This window comes from Mobula birostris, chromosome 12 (assembly GCF_030028105.1).
Source record: "Mobula birostris isolate sMobBir1 chromosome 12, sMobBir1.hap1, whole genome shotgun sequence".
In the NCBI taxonomy this organism is placed as follows: domain Eukaryota; kingdom Metazoa; phylum Chordata; class Chondrichthyes; order Myliobatiformes; family Myliobatidae; genus Mobula; species Mobula birostris.
Genome location: NC_092381.1, coordinates 64,851,347 through 64,866,491, shown reverse-complemented (window position 1 = coordinate 64,866,491; position 15,145 = coordinate 64,851,347). Strand labels below are relative to the sequence as shown.

General features: G+C 42.1%; 1 protein-coding gene across 1 annotated transcript in view; it reads left to right on the top strand.

The window, feature by feature from the left end:
• The window catches only part of ntmt2 (N-terminal Xaa-Pro-Lys N-methyltransferase), a 39,506-nt gene extending 36,269 nt beyond the window's left edge, over positions 1-3,237 (top strand). Inside the window, 3 exon segments of the mRNA XM_072273952.1 lie at positions 1,311-1,469; positions 1,471-1,561; positions 2,411-3,237. Coding sequence (XP_072130053.1) covers positions 1,311-1,469; positions 1,471-1,561; positions 2,411-2,661 — 501 coding nt within the window. The 3' untranslated portion in view covers positions 2,662-3,237.
• The last annotated feature ends 11,908 nt before the right edge of the window (positions 3,238-15,145 follow it).

The following is a 15,145-nucleotide window of genomic DNA, read 5'->3' as shown; positions in this document are numbered from 1 at the left end:
GGTTTTGGCATCCCATGACCAAGATCTGAAAGATGAAGAGCTGATGCAATTGGAAGAAAAAACGATAACAATAGAAACCGAATGAGTAATGATAAAGTACGACTTTAATTTTGAAAGGGTACGTCAGTTTAGGGGATATTTGCAGGATGGTTTGAGACCTTACAAAGGACTGTATGATAGAAAAATGCGCAAGGCTCAGCAGTCAAGCAAGCCTTCCACATCAGCCACAGCAGATGACGATCCTCGACCTTCGACATCGAGGCGGGCAGAAATAGAAGATGACCTGCCTGCCCTAATGGAAACAGACGATGACGAGATGACACCCCAGTGTCCCACCACCCCAACCCCCAGGCCATGGACAGATACCGATTCGCGGAGAATGCAGCGGTAGCCAGGAGACACACAGCACATCTCTAAGAAAAAAGCCGAAATAAGCATGCTAATTAATTAGGTGCCGCCGACACGTAATTAATTAGCATGTTTATTTCAGCTTTTTTCTTAAAGATGTACTGTGTGCCTCCCGGCTACCACTGCACCCCTGCATGCTTCATGGCAATGTATTGCTCAGCAGCCTAGAAGGTGGGGGCAATTGCACCACCCCAACCTGCGACGACTCAGCCTAACACACCATCATCAGTGTGCTCGGCGCTGTCTTCCCGATTCCGGTAAGTGATGCTACACTGTACACACATTATTTCTACTTTATATAGACTGTGTATTTTTACGTGTTATTTGGTATGATTTGGCAGCTTCATAGCTTAAAGGTTACTGGAGAGTGCTTGCGCCGCGTTTTTGCCAACAGCGCTTGCGTGAGATTTTCTGCCGACGGCGCTTGCGTGAGATTTTTGCTACGGAGAACAGTTCAGTAATGATTGTGGAAAAGTATTTCTACTTTATATAGGCTGTGTATTTATCATATCATTCCTGCTTTTACTATATGCTACTGTTATTTTAGGTTTTATGTGTTATTTGGCATGATTTGGTAGGTTAATTTTGGGTCTGCGAACGCTCACAAAATTTTCCCATATAAATAAATGGTAATTGCTTCTTGGCTTTACGACATTTCGGCTTACGAACTGCTTCATAGGAACGCTCTACCTTTGGATGGCGGGGGAAACCTGTATTTGTTCAGGAAAAAATAGAGGTAACATTTACAATCCTTCAGGTTGAAACTTGACGTGGGCTTGATGTTATACTTCACCAGTACTACAGATGATATTTCAGGCAGAATTTGTACAGAATAATATGGATTATGTGGCTATCCAATATCAATCCATTATAGACTAATACTGTACATTTAATTTTGACAGGGTCCAGGAAAGTCTGATACTGAGTACGCATTGGACTGTGGCTCTGGCATTGGCAGAGTTTCCAGATATGTCCTGCTTCCTGTTTTCTCCTCTGTCGACATGGTGGACATGATGGATAACTTTTTACTTGAAGCTCTTTCCTACATCGGAAAAGATGTAAAAAAAAGTGAAGGATTACTTCTGCTTTCCCTTGCAGGAGTTCACTCCACCTATTAAAAAATACGATGTTATTTGGATTCAGTGGGTGATTGGTGAGTTATGACTAGAAAAGAAGTGTGCAATTTTGATATCAGAACTGCAGCAATGTTGATAATTGTTGAATTATAACTTATTGGTAGTTTTTTTCATCAGTTCAAAATTAATGGATGGTCTTACATCTGTAATACCTCCGTTGGTGGAGCTTTGTTTTAGAAGTTAGCAGACTGAAGAACCACTCCAGGCACTTAAGCACAAGATTTAGACTGACACTGCATTGTAGGATTGAGGAATGTGTCTTTTTTTTGCACTTAATATTAAACCAAGTCTTGAAATTGTTGTGGCATATTTAATATCACAGCAATGACTTAACTTTCAAAACTACTTCATTGACTCTAAGCTACATCTGAACAGTTGAAGGTTATGAGAAATGTTATACAAATTCAAAAATGCAAATCTGTTGTTTCCTGTGTGTAGAGATGCACATTGCCATCACATTTACTAAAATTTGCTTAATATTTTATCTAATAAATTAATTATCAAATTCAAATTCTGATGGAGCAGATAAAAGAATCAAACAATGAAGACAGGACCCCAAAGGAAAATTAAGTTGATAACACTTGATTATTTAAAAACAAACTGAACCATATTCAATCATCCTATTTTGGAGAGATATGACCTTCCTCATGAGGAGTGAAAAAGGATCAGTTATGCCAACTTTGAGCAGCTCACGTAATCTCTTACAGAACAGAGCTTGCAGCAATCAGGGAAAATCATATCTTTCTACTTTCTTGGTTGAAGATGGTGTATTGTTTAAGAAAGTCAGTGCAACAAAATAGAAAAAAAACACACTAAGTGTATTCTGAAACAATTAGGATTTACCTTTGATTTTTCTCCCACTGCAGGACATTTAACTGATAAGGACCTAATGTTATTCTTAATAAGATGCAAGAACAGCCTGAAGGATAATGGAGTTATCATCATTAAAGATAATGTTGGTCGACAAGGATGTATTCTGGACCAAACTGACAGTAGTGTAATCCGGGACATTGATATTTTAAGAAATATCATAGCAAAAACTGATCTGCAGATCATCTGTGCTGAGAAGCAACTAGACATGCCCGAGCAGTTAGTACCTGTGTGGTGCTGGCCTTGAAATAGTAACTTTTCTAGTAAACTTGTTCATCTCAAACAGTCCTTATTTTAGACTTCCTCTTTGGTGAAATTATCCATAAGGTATATAAAAATTAACGTTGGATAATGCTATACCTTGATCTATAAAGTCTGCTTTATACATGATTCAAGTTTAAGGTATTTAATTCTCAGTTATTAGTGTTTTCTTTTAACTTGATTGCAATATGCAAGATTTTTATCAGGTAAAATAGTCGTAGCAGGTAAATGCACTTTCAGTTCACTGTCAATGTGGTTTAAAGAAGTGAAGCCAATGACAGTAAAGTTATTTAAGCACCTATTATTCTGTGCAATGACACTGATCAAAAAATTTCCAGAATGTCAGTTATAGATGGGTCTATAGAAAGCCCAGTTTAGCTAGATATCTTGGAGGTCTCCTCAGTCAGGGGCAGAAAACAGAAAAATTACGGACACATTAAACATGAATTGAAGCAGTCAATTTTTAAATAGAAATGATTTACAGCTATAATTTTTGACTCAAGTAGACCAGAGCCAATCTCCGGATTTTAGAGTTTAGGACCGACGAAGAACCACCCTAATAAAAGTCTTTAACAAACTGCTGCTTAGAAATTCAATTGTGTAGTGTTTTTCTAGAAACTCTACTACCTGATTTTTCAATGTAATTCTTTCGTAATGTGTTTGCACTGAATTTTGCCACTTCTAAATTCGGTTGCACACTCTATAATATGATTCATGCATGTTCTGACAATGAATTTTCTAAAGTGAGCATGCACGTAATGATACACTGCTTGGTAGGAGAAATTAGTTGAAGTGAGTCCATAGTCTTCCTGGTGTTGGGCACTCCTATCCTAACAAAGTTTTAATAATCCCCATAATCTAATGGGAGCATTCCTGAGTTGATCCCAGCACAATATTTTGCTTAGTTTAATTACTTTCTATCTTTCAGACCCCCACCCCGCTTTATTAAACAAACCCTAGACCACCTGCCCAACCCGAGTTCGACACTTGTATATCCTGCATCCGCTGATTCTTTGGTTCCAGGCCCTCATCAATAAACTCCTTCCTTTGCACGTACTCAATCAAGTCCTTCCCCTTTTCAGCCTCAATTTATTGATAATGCCTGACTCATTGAGCTCCATCCCTCTCAGCAATCAGCTCATAATTCACCCAAACTTCTCTTCCTCCACTGTTTGACTGGTGATCGCAAGCCAATCCTACTTTCAAACTCTCATCTCTGCTCTATGATATTGCTCTTCCTGGTCCCACCCAATGCAGTATACTTCTATAAGATTATTTCAGTACCACCCAGAATTTGAAATTCAGGCAATACTGTTCCGCTAAGTGTTGGACTACAACCAAAACAGTTAGTAGCACAATGAGTACAACAGCTTAACTGCAGAAGTAATGAAGTTCTAGGCTCATGTGTTTAAATAGTACCCTTATATTTGCCCTTTTTTTTACACAAATGTACAACTATGAATTTGTTTTAGTGTGCCATCAAGTGTTGGGATTGGGGATGGCTTTCAGGATTTTTGTATAATATTGATTTGGAAAATACAGGCAATAGTTTGGAAATAAAATATTTAGAATCATAGAGAAGTACAGCACAGAAACAGGCCCTTCAGCGCATCTAGTCCATGCCAAAACTATTTAAACTGCCTACTCCCATCAACCTGCACTGGGACCATAGCCCTCCATATCCCTACCATCCTCGTACCTAAACAAACTTTCCCCTCACATTCCCCTTAAACTTCTCACTTTTCACCCTTAACCCATGACCTCTGGTTGTAGTTCCACTTGTTTACTTCTTGGTGTTTTTTATCCCCAAGGTAAAACTACATTGATGGAATGAAATTAATCCTTTTTACATCATTACTAGAGAGTCATTAATAATATGAAGTGAATACCATCCATTGGCAGTATATTGACACATACTGTATACTGTAGTTGTGTCTAGGGTAAACAGCTGTTGATACTTGATGCATTCTTGGCCACTGGTTTCCTCCTTCTCTTGGCATATTCAATGAACAACTTAATCCCACTGCAGTTCCTTCCCCAGCAAAATGGCCAACTCTATCAGCTTTGATAGTTCAATGCAAGCAAAGACTAATGGTTCAGGAGCAAGGTTCATCCAATAGCTCTGCCTGTCATCGATTTAAATGAGCATTGAATGAGAATCCAGCTCAATGAATGAATTAAGCAGCATAATCAGCGTTATGTGAAAGACGGAGTTACTCATAGTTTACTGATTGAAATGTCTCTGTCAAGAGCAATTAGCTAACTCTTGACCTTAGGATGAGTTTGAGGGGCATGTCCAACTAACTACAAATGTTTTCCTCTGATCTGTCATACCTAATGAGACAATGAAATAGTTCATGGCATTTCTCAGTCTTGTATTGGAAAAAGAAATTAGAAATGTTCATGCCACCATAATAGTTTCGAAATTCTTAAGAGGCATAAGAGCGCGGGGGAAATTTGTGCCAATAGTATAATAAAAACACAACAGTTTGAACAATTTTACAACTCCCATTCTGGTAAAACTCCAAAATATTGCAAAGAAACAATTCATGAATGGAAGAAAACGTTTCACGACGCAAATGAAAAACAACTGGAAGAAACTTCCCCTCTGTCATCATCGTTCTCCCTCACTTCTAAAATAAAACTTTAAGTTACAAAACAATATTTCCTGAGGTCGACTGAAATAAAAATCTCAACTGTTTAAAAAGTGCACTTCATCAATCATCGGGTTAGTTTGGAATGGCCAGTGTCAATCTGAGCAAAAGTTTCATCAGATCTTATAGAGATGGGATGAGGAGCTCCAGCTGAGAAGCTCCTCAGTTAATTCAGCATGTGGCTTTGAAGGAGCTTCTTAAGTTTCAACAGCTGCATAACTGCTGAATCTCAGACTCCCTTATGTCATTTAAGAAGACAACTTTGCATCTGATATAATCAGCAAAGTTCAGTCACTAATAACATTACCATTCAATGTTGCAAAGTAAACTTTATTTTGATTCTGTAAAATTTGTCTGATGACCACAGAATTTTTTACATGATGTGAAAATACTGTTCGAACATTTTTTTTGCATTCCTTTCTCTGGCCATAGCAAAATCTCAGGATCTAGCTGACAGCAAGTAAATGCCAATTGGTGTTCACAAGCACCTAATATTGATCATTGTGATTGCTTATAAAGTTGATTCCTGTAAGGAAACTCCTATGATGATTATTTTTATTTGCGAACGTTTTCAGTGAATTTCTACCTCAGCTATTCAACCTCAAGTTATCAAATGAAGTTGGTTGTGTCTAGCGTTGACTCCAAATTACAACATAAAATACACACAATTTGTAAATAAATACACTGTTTCTGGTTTACACATGGCAAATTTTTGAACATCTAAAGCAATAGGACTATCTGGGACCCTGCAAAAAGCACAGTTGGTGTTCTCTCTTCACTTCATGAAGCTATTGCAAGGGGAAGGAGAGAAATCTAAAACCAGAAATGGGAAGAAGCAAATAAAATTAAAATAATAGCGCTTCAATATTCTTAATTAACTGCGTTAATATCAGAAGTTTAAATCCCATTTCAGTAAGTAATCTAGGCCAACAATCATTCCTTTATTGAAATGGTCCTGCGTTGTCAGCAGTCCCATTCCTTGGTCAATTTCCAAAACTGCAGCTGCATCACCAATTACATTTGCAGAAGTGGAAATCAAAGATGCCAAGAGCATTTACTTCTTCCAGTGCCAGACAGCAGTCACCCCTCTTCCAACCTCAGCAGAAGCAGATGAGCTGGTGTATATCACATTACTGTTTACTGGACCCTACTGAGTGCAAAGTGGCTGCTGATTTGAAATCACAATATTAAGAAAGCTGAAATGATTTCTAAAAACACAGTTCTAAAACCGCCCCCCCCCAATCTGTAATGAATGCAGATGTACTTAACTCTTCATCTATGAGGTGGATCCCATAAGTTTCTCTGAAAGTTCGGTCATTGGGGATATATAATGGGTACATATGAGAATCACTTCTCTTAATGTTTAGCTAAAATTGATGTGAGAACAAATGGTCATTCACTAAAACTAAAACAAGTCATTTTTCCACTGAAGTAAAGGATGTGAACAAACCCGAGAAAATCTTCAGATGCTGGAAATCCAAGCACGATTACTACTACTATGTCGATTCAGGCCTAGGGGGCCAGTGTTGGGCGTGATGCCAAGCAACACACACAAAATGCTGGAGAATTATGGAAAGGAGTACAGTCGACATTTTGGGCCGAGACCCTTCATCAGGACAGTTGGTTTGACTACTGTTGCATTGTATGTATTTTTGCTTGTGATTAATGTGATTCTGAGATACATCCTGTGGATGCTCTGGGACTCATCAGAGTGATGTAACCTGGGGTCGTCGGGTGTTTCGGGTCTTTCAACATCATACACCCTCGGCCAGGCGACCCAGCCGGGGTTGATCAGACCCCAGCTTGTGTCCCAGCAGCATTGGCCCACGGGTCACCCCTCCTGATCCATAGCCATCTGGGGGCTCTCTCAGTGGCCTCTGTGATGGTCCTGATCGCTTTCCTCTTGCCAGCCCCAGCGACGCCAGGTAGGGTGTAGACTCTGCAGAGTCAGCAGCCAGCAAAACCCCTGCACTCTACTTCGATGGGCTCGCAGCAAGCCCTCCAGCCTTGCCTCTAGCACTGCTCCAACAGCTCCTGATACCTGGCCCGCTTCCGCTCATTTGCCTCCTCAATGAGGTCCTCCCAGGGAACTGTCAACTCGATGAGGACAACCTGCTTCGAGGACACTGAAGAAAGGACCACATCTGGCCTCAGTAAAGTTGTTGCTGTTTGGTCGGGAAACTTCAGCTGCCTCCCCAGGTCAACTTGAAGCAGCCAGTCTGCTGCGGTGCTAAGCAGGCCTGATGATGATGCTGGTCTGGGCTGACGTAGGGGCTGTGCTCCGGCTCTGACAAAGGAGATGTTCTTCCTCTGACCACTCTGTTTGCTGGTGGTCATGGCCATCGCAATGCTCTCTGCCACTGGCTTCGGCACCTGGTCATGACGCCACCGGTAGCGACCTTCCCCCAAGGCTTTAGGGCAGCCGCTAAGGATGTGCTCCAGTGATCCTCTTCCTGGACAGAGAGGACAGGCTGATGTATCGCTCTTGCCCCCGCCATGGAGGTTTGCAGGGCTTGGCAAGACATCATAGACAGCCTGGATCATAACTTTAATGCGCTGGGGTTCTGCCTGCCAGATGTCAGACCAGGAGATTTTCCACTCCAGCGCACCTTCCCACCTTGTCCGTGCTCACTGCTGCCGCATGCCCACCACCCTGCTATTCCTCTCCTCTTCAATGCCAGCCCACACTTCCTCCAGGACTCGTTGGCGTCTGTCCTTGCCTTTGGCCTTGTCATAGCGAGGTTGTGAACTGCTCATCCGGGCTGCTGAAGGGAAGTCGCAGCTTATTGCACATTCCATACAGTGCTGTGCCGCTCAGACTACAAGGTAGGCCCAGCCACCTTCGAAGGTAGTTACTGACCTTTCTCTCCAGCAACTCCACAGCTGGCACAGGCACCTTGTGTACCAGTAGCGGAGGATACCCTTTAAGGCCTTTAATACTTTAAGGCTGTCCTCCCTTTCAATATTCCATCATGTGATGAGCTCTTTGCTGGGTTGCAACAAAGTTTTATAGAGTTCCAGTGAGTAAATTGTGAAGAGCCTGTGAATAAATCATATGCATATGTTCCAAGCTTCACGCGCCTTTGTGTAAGCCAGTGCAGTCTGCAGTGGATTTCGTTAAAAGTTAAGAGCTCACAGAACACACATACCTTGCACTGGCTACTAAGACAGTAAAGGATCACGGCCATTAAAAATGAAAGCTTTTGAAGATTTCTAGTGACTGCAACAATAGGATGAGTCTGTGAAGTGCTTGACTAATCACAGCAAGCCTTAGGTGTACTCTTTAGCCAAACTGACATGACAGGCATAGGAATGACAGTGCATAGGAAGCCTCCAATTTATACATCGAATGAGTGGAAACATTATCTCTGATGAATAACATGACCACCGCAGATGGAGAGAAAGAAGGTGTCTGGAATGAGGCCACACCCGTGTACAAGAAGATGATGTAGTTTGTTGAAATCGGGCTGGATACCTGTGCGAAGTTGGCACACCTATACCCTGCAACTCATTTAATGAAGTAATAGAGAAGTTACAAAAGCAATGTGACCCAGCACCATTACATATTGTTAAAAGTTAAAGATCTGCAACCAATAAGTGGAGGTCAGGAAAGATAATTAGCAACTATATAGTTACCCTGAAAGATCTGACCTGGCATTGAAACTTCAGTGCATTTCCAAATCATGTGATGAAATGATGGATTAATAGATAACAACATCCAGTCTAAAGATTGACATCTGAAAGGGTATACAAGGTAACTATATCTATCAAAATGGCCTCCAAAGATAGAAAAGAATTTTTAGCTTCACAAAATGCTAGAGTAAACTCAGCATTGGTCCAACGACAGGAGCTAATAATACAGAAACTCTGGTGTCATGTCCAGGTCAAATTAAGATGATTGATGAAAAAAGCAGGGGGTTGTGGGAAATTCTGCTACTGTTGCAATGGGTATCATTCAGCAACACAAGGTGTTTTCATTGCAGAAAATAAGGATCAATAATCAGGAAAAATTTGAATAAATCTGTAAGATCCAAGATGTGTCTGAAGTGAGTACTTCTGGTCAAGAGGAGTCAATGTATGGTGCTGGCAATCAGGGTTAAATTAAGATCAAATGGCTTTGTCCAGGATGGATTACATGCCAATAATATCTAGCTTGTGTAAAATGTGGAAACTCTGTAAAGTGTGGAATTTGTAAATATGTCCAATCCCTGTGTTGTTTATTATGAATGTTAGTATGTGTTGGCACGTGGCCAAGTGGTTAAGGCGTTCGTCTGGTGATCTGAAGGTCGCTAGTTCGAGCCTCAGCTGAGGCAGCGTGTTGTGTCCTTGAGCAAGGCACTTAACCACACATTGCTCTGCAACAACACCGGTGCCAAGCTGTATGGGTCCTAATGCCCTTCCCTTGGACAACATCGGTGCTGTGGAGAGGGGAGACTTGCAACATGGGTAACTGCCGGTCTTCCACACAACCTTGCCTAGGCCTGTGTCCTGAAAACCTTCCAAGGTGTAAATCCATGGTTTCATGAGACTAACGGATGCCTATAGTATGTGTTAGTACGAATGGCAGCGATGCTTCACTACTAGATGAACTCAATGCCTTCTATGCACGCTTTGAAAGGAAGAACACGACTACAGCTATGAAGATCCCTGCTGCACCTGATGACCCTATAATCTCTGTCTCAGGGGCCAACGTTAGACTGTCTTTAAAGAGAGTTAACCCTCACAAGGCAGAAGGTCCTGATGGAGTACCTGGTAAGGCTCTGAAAACCTGTGCCAACCAACTAGCAGGAATATTCAAGGACATCTTCAGCATCTCACTGTGACTAGACTGAAATCCTGCCTCAGCAAGGACATGGACCCATTGCAATTAGCCTATCGTCACAATAGGTCAATGGCAGATGCAATCTCCATGGCTCTCCACATGGATTTAGACCACCTGGAAAACACAAACACCTACATCAGGATGCTGTCCATTGACTATAGCTCAGCATTTAATACCATAATTCCCACAATCCTGATTGAGAAGTTGCAGAACCTGGGCCTCTGTACCTCCCTCTGTAATTGGATCCTCGACTTCCTATATGGAAGACCACAGTCTGTGTGGTTTGGTGATAACATATCCTCTTCGCTGATGATCAACACTGGCACACCTTAGGGGTGTGTGCTTAGCCCACTGCTCTACTCTCTGTATACTCATAACTGTGTGGCTAGGCACAGCGCAAATACCATATACAAATTTGCTGACGATACAACCATTGTTGGTAGAATCTCAGGTGGTAACGAGAGGATGTTCGGGGAGTGAGATATGCCAACTAGTAGAATGGTGCCACAGCAACAACCTGGCACTCAACGTCAGTAAGACATAAGAGCTGATTGTGGACTTCAGGAAAGGTAAGACGAAGGAACACATACCAATCCCTATAGAGGGATCAGAAGTGGAGAGAGTGAGCAGTTTCAAGTTCCTGGGTGTCAAGATCTCTGAGGATCTAACCTGGTCCCAACATATTGATGTAGTTATAAAGAAGGTAAGACAGCGGCTATACTTTATTAGAAGTTTGAAGAGATTTGACATGTCAACAAATACACTCAAAAACTTCTATAGTTGTACATTGGAGAGCATTCTGACAGGTTGCATTACTGTCTGGTATGGAGGGGCTACGTTACAGGACCGAAAGAAGCTGCAGAAGGTTGTAAATCAAGTCAGCTCCATCTTGGGTACTAGCCTACAAAGTGCCTAGGATATCTTTAGGGAGTGGTGTCTCAGAAACAGAGTGTCCATTATTAAGGACCTCCAGCACCCAGGGCATGCCCTTTTCTCACTCTTACCATCAGGTAGGAGGGACAGAAGCCTGAAGGCACATACTCAGTGATTCAGGAACAGCTTCTCCTCGGCCATGCGATTCCTAAATGGACATTGAAGCTTTGGACACTACCTCATTTCTTTAATATACAGCATTTCTGTTTTTGCACATTATTTAATAATCTATTCAAAACCTCCTCCCAGTGGCTGAAGGACTGCCCCCTAAATTGCCGCGTGGATTCTGAGCATTCAGAGGCCCAATGGGTATGATCTTTGCCACACAACAACTCCATGAAAAATATTAGGAGCAGCACTAAAGACAACAGCTTGGCCTTCACTGGACTCATTCAAACTTTGATTCCTTCAATTGAAAGGTGTAAAGGAGCTTTCTTCTCAAACTTGGCTGCCTACAGAAATTCATCTTCACTTTCTGTCTGCAAATTGTTATCTTAACCAACGCATTCACAACTGAGAAAACCTCAGTGCAGGCTAGTGTCATTGTTCTAAGATCTTTCTCAATGCTTCTTGTTATGGTGATACGCTTCATCTACAAGTGTCACACTCCAGGACAAGTGGGTTAGTGCCCAATAGTTTCCACTCCAGAACTAAGATTATCCCAATTTCAGTCGGTGAGTTGCAGTATCCAGATGATGCTTGCATCTGTCAACATTTGGAGACTGAGCTCCAAGTCACTTAGCATCTGCAAAACAAAGGCCTTCTACCATCCTGCCCCATTGTATTACACTGCAATTCAACAGAAAACCCTGGAAAATATGGAAAATTCGAGGCAGGTATTGATGATACAACTTCCTATCATCTTCAGAGTGCCAGTATATCCTTTCATTGTCTAAGGAAATGGAACAAAGACATCAACCCCAAAGCAAATTCATACTTAACAGGCAGCAGAGTTCCCTGTCCTCCTGAATGGTTCTAACCACAGAATGGAAAAGGGCATAGAAGCTGAATAAGAAAGTATGGTGGGGGGGAGGAGGGGGAGGAGTACAGCTAGCAAGCTAGGTGAGACCAGGTAACCGGTAAGGTGGGTGGGTTGGGGACGGGTGGATGAAGTAAGAAGCTAGGAGGAGCTATGTGGAAGAGGTAAAGGGCGGAAGAAGAAAGAATCCAATAGAGGAGGCCAGTAAAGCATGGAAGAAAGGGAAGGAGGAGGGAAACCAGAGGGAGGTATATTTGTTTGTTTTACTTGGTTTGCAAAATTTAAAAGTTTGTAGAAAATCGAACTAAAGTTTCAATCATTGTAGATACTGGTTTTGCCATGTTTTCAATTAACTGGGAACTAATCCAGTCGTTCTATGTAAATGAATGATTCACTTGCACTTCTTCCAGTCAAGTCTACTGTATTTGGTGTCTTCTATACTGGAGAAACCAAATACTAATTAGATGACTGCTTTGAGGATTTTCTCCAGCGGCAATTCAGAGCTTTCTACTGGCTGACATTTTAATTCTCCAACCACCTCACACTCTGACCCATCTGCCAATGGCCTTTGGAACTGCTTTTAAGAATTCCAGTGTAGACTGAGGAACAGCATATCATCGTTCATCTTCTGGCCATTTACTACTAAATTCTGCAAATTTGCGTAACTTACTATCTCTGTATGACCAGAACAGGTAATTGTTTCCGAAAGTTGTCCACCTATGGTGTTGAGTTGTGGAGTCATACAATAATGAATCATGTCAACAGGTCCTTCAGCCCACGACATCTATGTCAACCATGATCATAGTGCCATTCAGCAATACAGCATGGATACAGGCCCTTCGGCCCAATGAGTCTATGCTGACCACAGTGCTCACCCATCTAGTCCCAATTTCCTGTGTTTGGCTCATATCCCTCTAAGCCCCTCCTCTCCAAGTATATACCCAAGTACATCTTAAATGATACCATTCTGCTTCTTCTAGCAGCTCATTCCATGTACCCACCTTCCTCTGCATGAAAAAGCTATCTCTCAGATCCCTTTCAAATCTTTCCCCTCTCACCCTAATCCTGGATCCTAGATGTCAAGCCTCCCACTTGCCAATCATCCCTTTACTACCAAATAGCCTAACCGATTTGATCTCTGTAAGATCCCACCTAATACCTCCAAGATTAGCCCCGCTCCACTTTAGGACCTTAATCAGAGGATCAGGCTTACCTTTTGTCATAACTATTTTAAAGCTAATAGAGTTATAGTAACTTGACCCAAAATGCATCTCTACTGACACTACAGTCACTTGCCCTAACTCATTCCCTCAAAAGAGGTCGAGTGTTGCTATTCTCCCTAGTAGGGCCCTCAAAGTGTCAGTTAAAGGAAATATTCTTGGACACATTTAACAAATTCCATTCTGTCCAAGCCCCTTGCAGTATGGATGACCCAGTTAATATAAGAGAAGTTAACATATCCCACTAAAACTACACTGTTATTCTTACAACAATATTGAGTCTCTCTACACATCTGCTCCTCTAGTTCCTGTTGACTATTCTGGGCTTATAATACAGCCCAATCAAAGTGACCATCTGCTTGTTGTTTCTAAGTTCTATGCATATGGTGTCAAAACCCCAGGATATCTTCTCTAAGCCCTGTTGTTATGTATGTTCTCTTTAAAAAGGCAACCCCATCTCTTCACGGGTAAAGCCCTCCCAACCATTGAGCACACCTACATGAAGCACTGTTGTAGAAAAACAACATCCATCATCAAAGATCTTCACCACCCAGACCATGCTCTTTCCTTGCTGCTGCCATCAGGTAGAAGGTACAGATGCCTCAGGACTCACATCACCAGGTTCAAGAACAGTTACTACCTCTCAACTATCAGACTCTTGAACAAAAGAGGATAAGTACACTTGTCTATTGAGATGATCCCACGACCAATCATCTCACTTTAAGGAATCTTTTCTTGTTATTTCATGCTCTAGTTATTTGTTGCTATTTATTTATATTTGCATTTGCACAGTTTGTTGTCTTCTATGTTCTTGCTCTTTCATTGATCCTGTTTACAGTTACTGTTCTATAGATTTGCTGAGTATGGCTGCAGGAAAAAGAATATCAGGGTTGTATATGGTGACACGTATGTATGCTGATAATAAATTTTACTTTGTACTTTGTTCTGTGATCCATATCTCTGTCATACCTGTAGTTTGATGTCCTAGAACACTGAGCTGCTGGTCTTGACCTTCACTCAGCTATGCTTCTGTTATAAGACCATAAGCTATAGGAGCTGAAATAGGCCATTTGGCCCATCGAGTCTCCTCTGTCATTCAATCATGGCTGATCCTTTTTTCCCCTCCTCAGCCCCACTTCCCAGCCTTCTCCCCATAATCTTTGATGCCATATCCAATCAAGAACATAAGAACTGGCAATAATATCCTCAGAACCAATCAATGTCCAGAGGTCATCTGCTCTACATTTCAATCCTCTGGCACCTCAGTTGATCAGTCTTACATCAATGGTGAGAAAGTACTGGAAGTCACTCCGGGGGACAGGACCCATTCATGTTTGGAAAGGCTGTGCCGAATGGTTCCCATTCTCCTGATGCTGGATATGTCTGGAAGAAAATCATAGTGAGAGAATCCCGTTCATCTGAGGACCACCATAGTGCTCCAGGCGGTGGACAACAGTGGACAAGAGCTAGAGTTTGGTAGTTGAGGCCTGATGGTTAAAGTCCTGGTGAGGCTGCAGTCAGAAGCCCAGCGACTGCATTAGAGACCCAGAGGTGGTATATCCTGAGGTTGTGAGTCTCCAGTTGGAGGCCCTGCAAGTGCATTGGAGACTGGAGATTAGAGACCCAGAAGTGGTTTATCCTGGGTAGGTGAGGCTGCAGTCGGAGGCCCTACGAGTGCATTGGGGACTGGAGAATGGAGACCTAGAGGTGGCATGTCCTGGGTTGGTAAGCCTGCCATTGGAGGCCCTGCGAGCGCATTGGAGACTGGAGATGGAGACCTTGATGTGGTGAAGTCAACTGAGGTTGCAGAGAGCTGGGTCCCCAACTCAGTAGTGAACCGGGTGACCAGGCGAAGAAAGGGT